Source organism: Dermochelys coriacea, chromosome 14 (assembly GCF_009764565.3).
Source record: "Dermochelys coriacea isolate rDerCor1 chromosome 14, rDerCor1.pri.v4, whole genome shotgun sequence".
Lineage (NCBI taxonomy): Eukaryota > Metazoa > Chordata > Testudines > Dermochelyidae > Dermochelys > Dermochelys coriacea.
Window position 1 is genome coordinate 37,427,461 of NC_050081.1, and position 16,888 is coordinate 37,444,348.

General features: G+C 44.7%; 1 protein-coding gene across 5 annotated transcripts in view; it reads left to right on the top strand.

Annotated features, from left to right (window-relative positions):
* Positions 1 to 13,202, top strand: part of LOC119842444 (early activation antigen CD69-like) — a 23,518-nt gene extending 10,316 nt beyond the window's left edge. For 2 of the 5 annotated variants that reach the window (XM_038370554.2, XM_038370557.1), the window contains 5 exons: positions 3,855 to 4,056; positions 6,756 to 6,848; positions 7,979 to 8,190; positions 10,366 to 10,469; positions 11,255 to 13,202. In XM_038370554.2, coding sequence (XP_038226482.1) covers positions 3,990 to 4,056; positions 6,756 to 6,848; positions 7,979 to 8,190; positions 10,366 to 10,469; positions 11,255 to 11,363 — 585 coding nt within the window. In that variant the 5' untranslated portion in view covers positions 3,855 to 3,989 and the 3' untranslated portion in view covers positions 11,364 to 13,202. Of the gene's footprint in view, positions 1 to 946; positions 1,822 to 2,038; positions 2,427 to 3,854; positions 4,057 to 6,755; positions 6,849 to 7,978; positions 8,191 to 10,365; positions 10,470 to 11,254 lie in introns of those variants that run through there. The other 3 variants (XM_043497140.1, XM_043497139.1, XM_043497141.1) reach the window with 3 other exon arrangements.
* Positions 13,203 to 16,888: the final 3,686 nt, after the last annotated feature.

Consider the following 16,888-nt stretch of genomic DNA (forward strand, 5'->3'; position numbering starts at 1 on the left):
GACAAGAGTCATGTTTACAGTACAGACCTTTGCCGGCATAGCTGTCGGTTCGGGGTGCATAGATGCAGTTATATGAGCCAAACAGTGCTTTTACTGGTGCAACTTGTTTTGCTCATGCGGGGTGGAATAAGCTAATAGCTACAAAGCTGTGCTTTTAAGGGTCAGCTTTTTTCATTGGAAAATATCAGGGTGGATTTGATTTAAATCACTAGTCAGGAAGACTCGATTGAATCATGGTTTTCTACATAAAAGTGCATTCTTGTTGGTTGTTATAACCTTAATAAATATTCTTCACAACTCAGAGATAGATGTAGATTTCATTTTTAGAAGGTACACACTATACATTTTTAAACAGTGATTTATTCTGAAAACTTTTCAGAAGAGTTTTACAGCTATATCAGAAAATGAATGATTGTTTGGTTATTTCATTTACAAAAGGTAATTGAAGCCGATATTTATGAAGTCACTGGGAGGTGAACTATCTCCAATTCAACAGGTTAATCATTAATATTTGGAGGATTTTCTTGCCATGCTGTATTAGGAGGAGAACATCACCAGATTGGAAGAGGCCCTGGAGGTTTTTCGCCTTCCTCTGTAGCATGGGGCACGGGTCACTTGAGGGAGGATTCTCTGCTCCTTGAAGTCTTTAAACCACGATTTGAGGACTTCAATAGCTCAGACATAGGTGAGGTTTTTCGTAGGAGTGGGTGGGTGAGATTCTGTGGTCTGCATTGTGCAGGAGGTCGGACTAGATGATCAGAATGGTCCCTTCTGACCTTAGTATCTATGAAACCAGACAGACATTTAAATTGTTTTATTTAACTAAAACAACAACGTTATGTATTCTGGTTTTTTTCTTCAACAGCAAATATAATATTTTAACAAAACAAGCATATGAATTTTTGAATTTAAACATTCAAGTTTTTTAAAATCAAGTTTGTTTTTGTTAAAATTGTTTTTAACTAAAATAGTTAAATGAAATATAATGCCTGTCTTACCCACAGGTAGAGGAACTTCATTAAAATATTCCCAAACTGGATTCCCAAATTTGATTTGGTGCCCTTGAAACATTTTGTGAATTTGTATTGATTTCCCTGAATTGTTTTAATTGGGTGGGTGGGGAACAAAAATTCCAAAACAAATCAGAAGTTTCATTCTGATAGTTTTTTCAAAAGGACACGCTTTGATTTGTTTAGTTTGAAACTTGTTTGTTTTCGGTTCAGAATTCCCTGTTGTTGTTGTTTTCTTAAGAACGTCAATCACATGTTTAAAAAAAGTTCAACGTTGAAACAAACTGACCTGAAACAAAAGGAATTACTTTGAGGAGGGTCTCTAGCCTGTGTTATACAGGAGGTCAGAGTAGATAATCACATTGGTCCCTTCTGCCCTTGGAATCTGTAAATCCCCCCCTGCCCCCTGATTTTTTGAAGAATTGCCAGCGAATCAAAAAAAAATCTGTGGTTTGCCCAGCTCTAGCTGTAGTCGGTTCCTGTGGTTTTCAATCAGCCTTTCTAGTCCAATGTTGCTCAAGCTCAGAAAGTCTCTTTCAGTTTTAGCCTCTCTGGCTGGCAGTTCCTTCTCTTGTGCTCCCAAAAGGGCAAGGGGGTACATTTACCACTACAGTAGACTCCTGATTGGCGGCAGGTTGCTGTGTTGTTGAATGCTCTCTCACGGCTTTCTAGCTGGTTTACATTCATGTCAACTCCTCCCCCAGTTAGGGTGTTTTGCCCAGTTACCACCCTGAGACTGAACATAGCTTGCACAATTCTCTCCCAGTTGAGCAGTTCCTTTGGATTCAGAGTTGATGCTGCAGGAGACGGGGTGAATTATGATTCGTATATTAGGAGACTAGTGGGGAGGGGGTCTGGGGGAAGGCAGAGGCCTGGCCCAGGGAGGCAGGGAAAGGAATGAAGAGAAAAGTGAAGTGAAAAGAAGAGTTCTGAGAGGGAAATGCAGGGGAGGGAGGGTGATGAGGGGGGAAAGTTGGTGTAGCATCCAAAGAAGAGCTGGGTGAGAGGAAGTTTTGGGTGGGGGACAGTTAGACAGCTGTAGATTTTGGGGGTAATTTTGTTTAGTCAAAAATCCAGTTTCTATGGGGGAAAAAGTTCTGATGGAAAATATTCAACTGGCCTTATAAATTTCATGCAACTATCCAGAACATTCTGGTGGGTTCTTGCTTAGCAAGGGAGACATAACTGCATGTAACACTGACACATAGTTGAGATTTCCAGCATTGTAACCCGGTGATAGGGAAATGTTGGTAAACTGGTAAGCTTAGTACTAACGAGCACTCAAGGAGAAAACGCTGAGTTGGGAAGAAAGAGTTCAGCCTGAGAGGGACGGTGCACTGTGGCCTAGTGAGCAGTGAACTAGACTGGAATTTGCAAGACCTGGGTTCTATTCGGGGCTCTGCTGCGTGACCACAGGTCAGTCACTTCTCTCAGTGCCTTAGTTTCCCCCTCTGTACAATGGCAGTAGTGAAACCAAAGGGCTTTGAGATCTGAAGGTAAGAGCCAGGTCTTACAAGATGAAGAGTAGTCTTGTGGCTAAGACTGGGACTCAAAGGACTTGGGGTTCAATTCCTGACTCTGCCATAAACTCCAGGTGTGCCGTTGGATCAATCAGGTAGAGCAACATTTTCAAAAATGACACCGGCACCATGAGCAAGAGATTTTGAAAGGTATTTAGACACCTACAAATGCAGATAGGTGCCTAGTGGTATTTTCAAAAGTGGGTTAGGTCCCTAACTTCCATTGACTTGGGCTTCCATTTTCCAACCTCTAACTCCCACTGAAATCAATATGAGTGAAGCACCTAAATACCCTTGAGGATCTGAACCTCGAAGAACAACTCAGATGTCTGTCCTCCCACTGCCCAAAACACACTTTTTCTTCCCAAATACAGATTTTTGGGGTAAAGGAAAATTTCAGCACCTGTGATGAATATTTCCGAAGTTACGAGTCACTGAAAATTGGTAGGGAAAGGTGATTAGAATGGAAACAGGTTTGCGACCTCAATTACAACAGCACTAGCAAATGCTCACGAAGACAAAATATTGTTGCTGGTAGAACAAATCCATTTTTCTTTAAACTCAGCCCCCGAATTCTCCTTTAGCTAATTGTGGCAGTGCGGCCAACAGATTGACTCCATGCTGGGCTGTATTAACAACATGCAGTTCTGGGGTGTATTAACAGGAGGATTGTACGTAAGACACGGGAGGTAATTGTTCCGCTCTTCTCAGCACTGGTGGGGCCTCAGCTGGAGTATTATGTCCAGTTTGGGGCACTGCACTTTCAGAAAGATTGGAGAGAATCCAGAAGAAAGCAATTAAAAAGATCAGAAGTTTAAAAAACATAACGCATGAAGAAATGTTGAAAGAATTGGGCATGTTTAGTCTAGAGAAGAGACGGCTGAGGGGGGACTTGCTAAGAGTCTTCAAATACGTAAAAGATTATTATAAAGAGGATGGTGATCAATTGGTCTCCAAGCCTTCCAGAGATAGGACAAGAAATAATAGACACTATCTGCAGCAAGGGAGGGTTTGGTTGTCTATTAGGATAAACTTTCTAATTCTAATGATAGTTAAGCACTGAAATAGGTTACCAGTGGAGATTGTGGAATCCCCAGGTTTTTAAGAATAGGTTAGACAAACACCTATCGGGATGGTCTAGGTTTACTTATTCCTGCCTCAGCATGCAGGGATGAACTAGACTAGATGACCTCTTCAGGTTCCTTCCAGCTTCTTATGATTCTATGCTGCCTAAAGTATTTCAATTTATTTGTCTTGAAAGTTTAAATTAATTGCATCCAGTGAACTCTTGTCAGTTTTCTTTTATCCTCTGGTATAAAAACAGAGCAGACTATAACTCAAGTGGAGAAACCTTAGGAAGAAAAGAACCTGGAGCCAGGACTGTCACAGCTGATCGGGAGTAATTCTATATCAGTGAAAGAGTTGGCTGGGACACACGGACAGCTCGCTTTCCAGACGGATGCGAAAGATGGAGAAAACTAATTCTTATTCTGAAAAGGTGCAACGTTGCAACTCGTTTGAAAAGGGTAATCGGATGGCCAATCCTTCCTCTTTCTTTCTGGGGACATGGGGAGTGAAGCGTGTTGTAAAGGATTAGACTCTGAGTGTCTGGGAAGGTTTGACTAGCCGATTTTTCAGAGGTTATGAGAACCCACAACTTCCATTGTGTGAGCTGCGGGTGCTGAATGCACCTGGAAGCAGTAGCCAGCCAGAGATGGCATAGAACATATGTATTTCTAACACATGCTAAGCTAGTTGAGTCAAAGCCTAAATTTCCCTATAGGCTTCAACTCTATCATCTTAACATGTGTTGAAGTGCAAATTGTTGTCTTTCCTTGATTACAGCTTTAGGAGATTGTTAGCTAGCTCAGTCTAACTGGCATGGCCTCACATCACACCTCGAAATCCTAATCTAGACAGGGCTATGGAGTTAGAAGGGGGTCTGCTATTTTAGGTCAGATCCATAGATGGTGTAAATTAGCATAGCTGCATTGAATGTATAGAGTTACACCGATTTACACCTGCTGTGGGGTTGGGCCATATTTTCTTCTCTTATTAAACAAAAGCTAGTTGTTGCCAAGATACTCCAAGCAACAGCCCTTGAAATTTAACCTAGGCAGAAACACCAGGAACACCTGAATAGCCAGACTTATCTTCTAATGCAGGGGTCGGCAACCTTCGGCACATGGCCCATCAGGGTAATCCACTGGTGGGCCGCGAGACATTTTGTTTACATTGACCATCCGCAGGCATGGCCCCCTGCAGCTTCCAGTGGCTGCAGTTTGCCGTTCCTGGCCAATGGGAGCTGCTGGAAGCGGTGCAGGTTTACCCTGATGGGCTGCATGTCGAAGGCTGCCGACCCCTGTTCTAATAATATGACCCATATAGCAAAACATCTCTTGATCCAGGGCAGCTCAACTGCTGATATTATGGAGTCATTTGATAGGCAATTCCAAAGCTTAAGGTTATAGCCCATTTATAAGCCTGAGGCCTTGTCTTCATGTGGTGGCTGCTATCTTGGCCAACACTCCGGGGATTGAACCAAGGATCTGCAGAGCTGAAAGCACAAACTGCTACACTTGTGCTAAACTTCTAGAGCTAGCGCCTGTAACAGACCTGAAAAGAAGACTGAGAGGGGACCTGATAACAGTCTTCAGATATGTTATAAAGAAGACTGTGATAAATTGTCCTCCATGGCCACTGAAGGCAGGACAAGAAGTAATGGCCTAATCTGCAGCAAGGAAGATTTAGGTTGGATGTTAGGAAAAACTTTCCAACTCTAGGGTAGTTATGTTCACGGAGGACAGGTCCATCAATGGCTATGAGCCAGGATGGGCAGGGATGGTGTCCCTAGCCTCTGTTTGCCAGAAGCTGGGAATGGCGGCAGGGGATGGATCACTGGATGATTCCCTGTTCTGTTCACTCCCTCTGGGGCACCTGGCACTGGTGAGAGAGGCTACTGGGCTACGTGGACCTTTGGTCTGACCCAGTATGGCCATTCTTATGTTCTGGAATAGGCTTCCAAGGGAATCCACATTGTTGGAGGTTTTTAAGAACAGATCGGACAAACACCTATCAGGGATGGTCTAGGTTTACTTGGTCCTGCCTCAGCGCAGGGGGCTGGACTTGATGACTTCTTGAGGTTCCTTCCAGCCCAACATTTCTCTGATTCTAAGAAATAAGATACTCTGAAACTGAAATAAAAGCAGTCACACCATCTTTTGTGTTAGTTTTGCTGTACTGGTTTAAAATCACACAGCTGAGTGAAATTGGCGCAACTCTGCAGCCTTATTTTAACCCAGTAAATCTGGTAGAGAATAGAGTATATGGTCCATTTTGAAGGAAACCTTATTGTGCCTTTTGTTTTTGGTCTGAAGGCCCCAATCCTGCTAACACTTTAATGCTTAATTTTCAGCAGGCTAGTAGTCACATAGGCTTCAGTATCAGCTATTTGTGCCCACTGCTTTGAAAATTGATCCCTTGTTTGCACTTCTAGCTGCCTATAATAATAAAAAGTATGTATTATAGGGCCTAGATTCAGCCTCCAGTCATGATCAGAATCCCATTTCGTCAGGCACTGCACAGACACACAGCGAGAGACAGTCCCTGACTCAACTGAGATCAGGGCCCTATTGCACCAGGTTCTGCACAGACACACCATCCCTGCCCCAAAGAACTCACAGTCTGAACAGACGAGGGTAGAAGAAAGAGAGGATTATAATCCCTATTTTACAAATGGGGAGTGAAATCACAAAGGATAAGTGACTTATCCAAGGACACACAGGGACTCAATAGTAGAGCTGGGAATTGTGTCCAGAGTCCCATTCTAGTGCCTTAAGCACATGTAATTTAGTAGCTGGAAACAAGGAAGAGGAGCTAGTGCCATGTGACCAAGCAGCTCTCTGCAGACAACCAACAAGGGCTGTCAGACCACAGTTGGACAACCACTTGACTAAGGGATCCTGAAAGATGTCTGAAATCAACCAGACGCTGCTTTAGCCAGTGGAGATGGCAAGAGGTTGGCAGTTATCAAGATTAGATCAAAAATAAATATTGCCAAGTGGAAGACTGTCTAGATCTTTAACTTTTCATTCCCCTTTTAAAAACAGGTGGGGGATGTTGTACGGTAACTTTAACTGCAGACTAAAGCAACTTGTTTTTGGCAAGTCTGATGCATGGCTAACTCCATTGAATACTTGGATACTAATGGCTTTTTCTCTTTCAGAGGGCAAATCTGCACGTATCAGATTTTTTAGATGGAAGATTAGAGTTGTAGTTGAAGTCCTCGTCATAGCTGTAGTTCTCATTTCTTTGACAGGTGAGTAAACAGCCTTTTACTTAGCTCAGTATTTGTTCTCTGCATGGGGCTGTTACAAACCTGCATCCTGTCTTCCCAGCTTCTACCTGTCTAGCCCTTATTGCAACAGCACCCTCCCCCCGCCCCGCCACCTTTGAGTTAAAGCAGTATTTATTATTCCCATTTTACTTATGAGTAGAGCTGGTCTGGAAACAAAATTGAATTTCCATGAGAAATGTTGAGTGTTTAGAATTTTTCTTCTCTCCAATCAGATTGGTGCAATAGCCCGGTGGGTAGGGTGCCAGGTTTAACTTCTAGCTCTGCCTGATTCTGAGCAAAGACTTGAACCCGGGTTTCCCACCTCCCAGATCAGTGCCCGTAGAAGCAAGGCATGGCCTTACAGGCACCTTGTCTCGGTTTCCCGTCTCTCAGGACCCCTTGAGAACTCCACACAGAGTCCAAAAGAGGATGAGGCAAAATTTCCCTGCTGCGGTTCTATTTTATTACATCCAAAGAAACTTGAAATAAAGTCTCTCCCCTTGGGTTCAGAGGATTGTACAGCCCTCATTCTTGGGGTTTGTTTCCCATCCTGGGCTGGATTCTTTAGGAGAGTTCCTCTTTCTATGAGCACTTCCTTGCATCAGAGCCCTCGATGGCTTTTTATCAGGCCTAGGTGTTTGTTAGTCCATTAACTGCCTAGATAGGCTCATTCCCTTTAATTTAGCTCACCTGTAGCCTGGGCCCAGACTCCCTTTAAACGGGGCCAGCAACCACCTGAAAGTGCCCTAACCAACTGGCTACTCTGGGGTGTCTCTGTCTCTTGTTTTGATTAGAAATTCCCCCCTGGGCCCGAGAAACCTTCCCAACAAAACCGACTTGTCTTTGGTGAAAGGTTTCAGTTTTTACAAATTGGTATTTTCCAATTGAAGAAGCGTTTTGTCAAATAATTCCCGACTGGCTCCAGTTATCTCCCAGAAACCGAGCACAGGGACGGTTAACTTCTGATCTTTCCTATCACATGCCCTCCAGCCAGCAGCCAGACGCTGAAGAGTCTTTGAAGCTTAAATCTGGGGCAACTTATTTTGATTCGTGACTCTGTGAACAGAGAAGTGGGGCAGGAGAGAATCAGTTTCTTTCTTTCTCCTTTCCAGTGATGGCATTTAAAACCCAGCAGTCGTGTCCATTCACCATCGCTGCCTCGTGTTCAATCTGCCGTTCCGTCCCCTCGTGTGAGGACGGCTGGGTCGGATACCAAGGGAAATGCTACTATTTCTCAGAGGCCGAAGGGAACTGGACCTACAGCAAGAATAACTGCTCTTCCCTTGGTGCCTCCCTGGCTGTGATTGACACCCGGCAGGACCTGGTAAGGAAGAAACTGATTTCTTGTTCTATATGGCAATCTCAGTAGACTGGAATTGCAATGATAATGACTGACTCATTCCGGGGTTCCAGCCATGAAGCTCATAACAGCCTCTGGTCCCTGTAATGGTAAAGACGCTAAATAGCATGGACGTTTCAGCAGCTCGATTCACAGCTGGCATCTGGGTCATCATGGCTGAGATCTCAAAGTGTGAGTTGAAAGGCAGTTCTCATTATAAGCCTATTGCCAAGATTTTCCAAAGTGACGACTTATTTTCAGTTGCCCAATATCAGACGGCTTCAGAGGGCCTGATCTGGAGAAATTGCTGAACTCCTGCCCTCTAAAAATCAGAGCCCTTTAAGGCTTCTCACGATGAGCACCCAAAAATCACTAGTTACATTTGAAAATCTTGATCTCTCTGGGGTCTCAGTTCCCCCTCTGTAAAATGGGGTTAATAATCCTCACCATTGTCTGTCTTGTCTATGAGCTCTTGGGGCAGCCGCTGTCTCTCAGTATAAGGACATAAAACAGGAAGGGTTATTGAGTCCAGGACCTGCTATCACAGGCAACCCAGTTTGTTAATAAACTTATCAAGCTCCATCTTCAAATTTGTTAAGTGTTTGCCCTTGCCTGCTCCTATTGGTCAGCTGTTCCAGAACCTCCCTCCCTTGATGGGTAGCAACTTCTGATTTCCAGCCTGAATTTATTCATGGCCAGTTTGTCCCCATTTGTTCTTATGCCAACATTTGCTTTGAACTTCAGTGTCTTTTTCTCCTTCCTGGGTGTTTTATCCTGTGATGTATTTATAGGGAGCAATCAAATCCCCTCTCAGGCCTGCTAAACAAGCCAGGTTGTTCCAGTTTCCTCTCCCATGTGCATGTACATCATAATCTGCACAGCCACTCCTTCCCTTGGTGGGCAGTAGCTAAACTGAGCAAGGGCTGCTGCTGGGCAGAAAAATGGTGGCTGCCACAAAGAGTTTTTAAGAGGAACTCCCATCTATGTGTGGCATTGGATCCTGCATGGTAGTCATTGCCACTTATTCCGTACAAAAAGCATTTTGGCTTCCTGTCACAAGTTGATCCGAAGTGGTCTATTTTGTCTGAAAAACTCTGTTATTATTTATGTCTAGAGGTCTCCCACAGAGATCAGGGCCCCGTTGTGCCAGGCACTGCCCAGACACGCATGAGAGACAGTCCCTGCCCCAGCTGAGATCAGGGCCCCATTGTGCCAGGCACTGCACAGACACACAGCGAGAGACAGTCCCTGCCCCAGCTGAGATCAGGCCCCCATTGTGCTTGGCGCTGCAGAAACACACAGTGAGAGACAATCTCTGTTGCAAAGTTCTTATAATCCAAATACCTCCTTGGGATGAGTGCTAACGACTAATTGATTTTGCAAAGCACATATACTAGAGCAGGTCAAAAATTGTCAAAGAGAACAGTTGGGAAATGCTGAGTCATTGAAATATTTTGCTAGAATTTGTCAATTTAAACAGTTTTTGATGGAAAATTAGCAGAATGAATCACTTTAATAAGGTTGAAATGAAACAGTCCGATTTTCCCAAAATGAAATATTTCATTCCATGAAGAATTTCGAACTTTCAACCTTTTGTCCTGATTCGGGACAAAACTAAAATTTAGAGTTTCCCACGGGATGGCAATTCCATTTTCCCCTGCTCTAAAATATAGACATACAGTCGTCGTCAAACACGCATAGTCTACTAAAGACCGTTGCGCCAGTTTGAGTGCCCATGGTGGTTGGCGTTGCACCAGGTGCTGTGTGATGAAATTCCCAGATCTTGTTCAGTCCTGCAAACCCACAGCTCTCTGGGGTGGCCCTGGGTGCCAGCGAGGGTCAGGAAACGGTCCCCTTTGCACGTTGCTGGAGAGTTTGAGAGCACGATTCTCTGGGATACTTTTGTCCATCCTGGTGACATGGCTGAAGAGCCTGAAACACTGCTTTTGGAATAAAATGAGCGACTGAAGGAAGGCTGGATCTTTGCGATATTGTGACATTTCCCACAAAACCAAACCACTTTATGCTCCGGAATGGGGCTATATAGAGTGATGGAATGATAGTCTTCGTCGACAAGAGTGGGGTGGAATGATGCTGTGTGCAGTCACTGAAGGCCATTGTACATAACGAGCTTCCTCTTTGCTTCTTTATCGCCCTAAGGATTTCGTGCTGCGATATAAAGGCACCACAGATCCATGGATTGGTCTCCAGAGGGGCTCCGATCATCACTGGAAATGGGAAAATGGCACCAAATTCAACAACCTGTGAGTTTCTTTGTTCATCTGGAACGTTGTGTCAGGCTGTGCTGTGTTTAAAGCTGGAACTCAGGAGGTCTGGTTTCCACGTTTGGCTTTGCCACGGGCTGTGTGTGTGATCGGGGCCTGCATCGTAGAATAATGCTTTGGCCAAATCGCTGGGTGGCTGGGTGTCTCAACCCCGCCAGTGATGCGGCCAACTCTCCTGGATGGGGAAAATGGAGGTCATGTGACCCAATCAGGCATTAAGGGTGAGGCTTTGGATGAATCAGAGGCCGAGCTGCTGAAAAAAAAGCACTCGGCCAGCATCTGGTCTCTGGAAAGAGGGCCGTGAAACCCTGGTCTAAAGGGAAGTATGTGTGCAGGCTGGAGAGGCTGACTTCATAGAATATATCAGGGTTGGAAGGGAGCTCAGGAGTTTATCTAGTCCAACTCCCTGCTCAAAGCAGGGCCAATCCCCAATTTTTGCCTCAGATCCCTAAATAGCCCCCTGAAGGATTGAACTCACAACCCTGGGTTTAGCAGACCAATGCTCGAACCACTGAGCTCTCCCTCCCACAACTGAACCACATAATACCAAGAAGCAGGGCTGTGGAAACCCTGAACCTAGAGTGGTGGGTGAAAGGAGGCCAACTTTGGGAGCCGGACTCTGTTCAATACATCAGACCCCAAGAAGACAGCGATACGATTTTAAAGACCTTTGTGCTGAGTGGCTGATTTCCAGGAACCTCGGAGGGAAACTGAGGCAGGATCATGAGGGGTGCTTACAAGCCACATCTTGCTGTTCTTTCCAGGTTTGAAGTCAGAGGAGATGCAAACTGCGCATTTCTGATGGAGACTGCTGTCAGCTCTTCAAGGTGCTACACCGTGAGAAGCTGGATCTGCAACAAACTGTATGCATAATAGATGAAGGGAAAGTAACACAGACATACAGTGAGGCTGCCAGAAATGAAGGACTTAAATCACAGATCGACTCTGAAAACCGAGAGCAAAAAAGTTCACCTTAGAAGTACTGATTTATTATCTCTTGGTGTCTCCAGATCAGATGGGTTCATTTTACAAGCAAACAGATGCTGCTGGGGTTCCTCCCCACCCCCACTCCCCCCATTAGCAGCCAGCATCACAAGCTTGCCTCTGGGATCTGAGAGTCAAGCTGGGGTCTCAATTTCATACAGCATCTCCAGGGATAAAAGTTCTGCGGGGCACAGCTGCTGCCCTTTGTGGACGCCCATGTTGTTCCTCTATCCCTTTCCCGTCCTGCCCTCCGTGACCGCCATGTGGCCCCCTGTCCCCTTCCCATGCTGCCCCTCTGACCCACACAGCCCCCGTCCCCTCCCTATCCTGTCCTCGATGACTCTCGCACCATCCCCCCCTCACCTTGTCCAGCCCTTTACTGACCCTTTACTTCCATGGGAGCTATAGCTGTTCGGCACTTCTGGAAACCGGACACCTAAAGAATTGTCCTAATTTTAGGCACCTACGTTCCAAGACTTCGGCTTTAGCCTTGCAATGCCTCAGTTTCCCTCAGTTGGAGGGATGCTGCCTGCCGATTCAGGCACCTTGGTGCTATCAGACTGAGGAGTGTGGTGCCTCTTAGCCCTGGGCTGCTTCTAGGTCACATGGCTTTTGTTTCTTCTTTATATTCTACTTCCAGCATAGGTACATTGCCACTGTTTATATGGGCTTGGAGGAAGGTAAATCCTAGATACAGGTTTAATTCTATTATCAGCGAGGCTTCAGCCATCCATAGAGCAATTTCCCAGAGTGCTGGAGGTCACAGACTCTTTCACTGCCTGGAGTATTGAGTTAGCACGAAGCTCTAGCTGTGCATAGCCAAATCCCCATAGAACAGTTGTCTTCATTGCAAGGCCCGGGAGCCAGTGGCTGCTCCCATTGACGCTAAAGTGCGGCTCCCTAAGTTCCCTCTTAAGAGCAAGGGCCCTGTCCCATGGAGCTTCGTGCTGCCTGCCAGCAGGGGGACAAAAAGAGGCCCCTTCCCTGGAGCTAGCTGCTGCCCGCAGGGAGAGGGCTGGGGGAAGTCCTCTGGCCCCGTCCCCTGGGCAGCCTGCCTGGGCCCCAAACTCCTCATTCCCGGCCCCACCTCAGAGCCTGCACCCCCCGCCAGGGCCCTCACCCCCCCTTCATCCCAATGCTCTGCCCCAGCCCTGACCGCCCTCCTGCACTCTGAATCCCTCATCCCAGCCTGCAGCTCTCACCACTGAATCCCACACATTGGCTCTCGCATTGAAGGTTTTTTGTCAAAGTGGCCCCCACTTCAAAAACACTGAAGAGTACTGCCATAGGAGTTTGTGAATTTAAGAACTAGACACTACAAGGAAGCCCCTTAAAGAGCAAACTTGAGCAAGTCATTTTGCCACCCTCTGTCTCAGTTTCCCCATCTGTAAAATAAGGATAGCGATGACCTCCTTTGCAAAGTGCTGTGAGCTGTACTGGTGAGAAGCAGAGGGTGATTATGACATTACTGATGGATTTTTTTAAATACTTTATTGCACGTAGGGCCCAGTGCGGTCTCTGTTGCTTCATTCCACATCAGCTCACACTTACAGTCTGGTTTCCCAGTTCACAAGATCTTGGACTAAACCACGAACAACCGTTTCGCTTCCTTCTGAACTTTTATCCACATTTCAAGGAATTTTTATAGGCCTGGATTTCAGCTGCATGGTTTTCAAGGTTTGGGGTTTTTCTACTGTTTAATAAAATGTAATACATTTGAGTATTTTATCTATGTACATTATGCATAGGAGATGTGTATTGTCAAGGGATGATAGTTTCATGGGTATTGTAGACTGATGGATAGAGCCCTGCATGGATACACATTTCTATCTGCGGATAGAAATATGTATCCACTCAGAACTCTACTGAAGGACAGCCAGTAAGCAATTGTCCTTCCACTAGCAAATACACAAAAACAGACTTCCATTACCCCACATCATAGTCAAACTCCTGACTAGAGCTAGGTGAAATTTTGTATATGAATTTTTTTTTCAGCAAACAAATGCAGATTCGCTGACGGTGAAACATGTCCCACATTCAGGCTGGTTTCACTGAATCGTTTTGGGAGAAAATCGTTTTGGGCATCTAAACAAAACAAATCTAAATTTCAGGAAAGATATGGACAAATTGGAGAGAGTCCAGTGAAGAGCAACACGGATGATTAGGGGTCTGGAAAACATGACCTATGAGGGAAGATGAAAAAAATTGGCTTTGTTTAGTTGGGAGAAGAGAAGACTGAGAGGGGACATAACAGTTTTCAAATACCTAAAAGGTTGTTACAAGGAGGAGGGAGAACAATTGTTCTCCTTAACCTCTGTTTGTGGATAGGACAAGAAGCAATGGGCTTAAATTGCAGCAAGGGTGGTTTAGGTTGATCATTAGGAAAAACTTCCTAGCTGTCAGGGTGGTTAAGCACTGGAATAAATTGCCTAGGGAGGTTGTGGAATCTCCATCATTGGAGATTTTTAAGAGCAGGTTGGACAAACGCCTGTTAGGGATGGTCTAGATGGTGCTTGGTCCTGCCATGAGTGCAGGGGACTGGACTTGATGACCTCTCAAGGTCCCTTCCAGTTCTATGATTCTATGATAAATGTTTCGTTTCAACATTTTTGAAATGAAGCATTTTTATATTTTCAGTGAAATATGTTTTCCTATAATGGGGGAACTGTGATGGTTTTACTTTGGGTGGGTGGTGGTGGGTGGGAAGGGGGCGTGTGTGCACCTATATATGCTCCGTGAAATGTTTTTTATCTTGGTTATTCATTAAGGCAGTAATGGCTGAGCAGAAGGATATTACCCCACTGCCCTAAGTATTACACCTTGCTCGTTTCTGTGATCTCTGAGCCCCAGCAATTCCAGGTGACGAGCCCATAAAAAAAAATGGATCAAAAGCGTGAGCAGAAGTGTTGTCATGAATGTAGGCTTCAGAGTGAAATCCTAGTCCCACTGAGGTCAATGGGACTTTCACTGTTAATGTCAAGGGGGCCAGAATTTCACCCTCCATTTATATGCTCTTTGGGGTATGGACCATCTTTGTGTGCTGTGTTTGTACAGCCCCTAGCACAGTGTGGTCCTAGTCCATGACCGAGGCATTACTACAGTACTACTACTAAAAAAGAGTGATCATATGGACCTTTAGATCAATACAATAATCAAGAACAAAGCAGAATTGCATTCACAAGAGTCTGTTAGCCACTATCGCCAATCCCAAGTGTTCACAAATCAGGAGTCAAAAAGTCCTGAAAATCATGTGTGTGATTTTAAAACCATGAGACTTAAAAAAAAAAAAAAATTCTTTTTATTTGACTTCTGGTTTTTGAGCCTATAGGGGCCCCTGTTTTCAAGCGTTATGTCACAATCACAGGGGCTAGAGTAGTGGTGAGCAACCTGCAGCCCGCAGGCCACATGTGACCCGTCAGGGTAATCTGTTGGCGGGCTGTGAGACGTTTTGCTGATGCCCATCCGCAGACACCTCTTGCTGCAGCTTCTAGTGGCAGCAGTTCTCTGTTCCCAGGCATTGGGAGCTGTGGGAAGCAGTGCCTGTGGATGGTCAATGTCAACAAAATGTCTCATGGTCCACCAGCATATTACCCTGATGGACCACGTGCAGCCTATGGGCCGCAGATTGCCCTACACAGGGTTAGAGACTTACTTTTATTTTAATTCAAGCTGAGATCATCCTATAATCACATGAGTCCAGGAGCTGGGGCTTTAAGAAACAGGCTGTCACAGGGCATGGCTGCCCCATCATGCCCCCTTCTGGTGGAGTGTGCCTCTGCAGGAGAAACCTGCCTCAGAGTCAGTTTCCACCTCTGAGGCAAGTCTTCTTGACCTTCTGCACAGGGGTCTGTGTTGGCGATTTCACTCCGTCTTGCAGCAAAGTCACTACCCAAATTTAACCCCTCCCTGGATAACAAAAGTTCAAGCCAACAAAAGATTCTTCTGCTCCTTTTGGGCTCCTCTTTAGCTCACCTTCTGGGCTCAATTCTCAACCCTCTTTGAGCTACCTTTAGGTGCTTCCTTGCTCTGTTACAGAGCATTGACTCCCTGGTTGCTTTCCCTGGAGTCCCTCTCAGTCTACCACTCGCTGGAGTTTCCCCGCAGAAAATGCTGATTTGACAAAACTTAAAATGTTTTGCTGGAACAGATTAATTTCATCAAGATTTTCAATGAAACATTATAGAAGCACTTTGTTTTGACTTTTATAGTCTAATATAAAAGCCAAAATGAAGCACTTTAAGAAGGCTCTCTTGATATTCCCAAAACAATTTTTTTTGTTTCACAGGAAATTTTGACTTTTCATTCCAATTATGGACAAAAGAAAATTCTGAAATGTCAGGATGTCTCACAGACTGGGAATGCCAAAGTTTGATTACCGTTACTCTGGGGTGACTTAGGTGCTTTAGAAGATAGTTTCATAGACAGTTAGATTATCTAGTCTGACCGCCTATATAATACAAGCCATTACATTTCTCCAGCCCAATTACTTGTGTTTGGCCAACATACATCTTCCAGAAGGGCAGCCAGTCAAGGCATCAAGAGATGGAGAATCCAACACTTCCTTTGGTTGTTTGTTCCAATGGTTAATCACGCTCACTGTTAAGAAGGTCACAAAGGATCATCCCACATCTCCTGAATCCCACCCAACAAAACCAGCTTCCGTCTAGAAGAAAGCCCCAAACAATTTCCTCCGTTTATATTTGGAAATAACTTTTCTTCTCCCTTTTCAAAACCACGTAGTGATCAAGCCATGGGCTTAAAATGTATAACTCCAACTCGCAAAACTCATACTGCCCATATACTAAAATACAAAGCTTTCGTTTTTTCCAAGCAGGGACCACCAGGTTTATAGCAGGATGGCTCCCATTTCACACATCCACTTGAATTCAGTGTTGCAAGATTCAGAATTAATCCGATTCCTTCTGATCATCCCACAGCTGTTTCCTTCAGCAGAGCCAGTTACCGGGAACCTGCAAAAGATCTGTGATTTAAAATGTAATTTATTACTATCGATATAAGATTATTTCAGGAGCATCACCTGCTTGTCACTCTGAAGTCTAAAATGTCTATGGAGTCAATGTGAAGCGATGGAATGAGCTACAAGCATGGTTGAGAGTTTCTTTTGTTCAGAGTATTGCCAAGATCAGTCACTAAATATCTTACAACTGATTGTGTCAAAATTATGGCTCCAAATGTGGCTGCAATTGGCACTAGGTGAATAATAATTTTCTGGTTTGTTGGCAATTTAGTCCACACACAAAAAATTTGTTTCTTGCTGGACCGAAACCAAAACTTGTTGAGATTTTTGGCAAAACATAAAATAAAATTTAGAAAAGTCATTTGGGATCCAACTACACATTTTGACAAAATCAAAATGTTCTGTTCCGATTTTGACCATTTTAAGACTTTTTTTT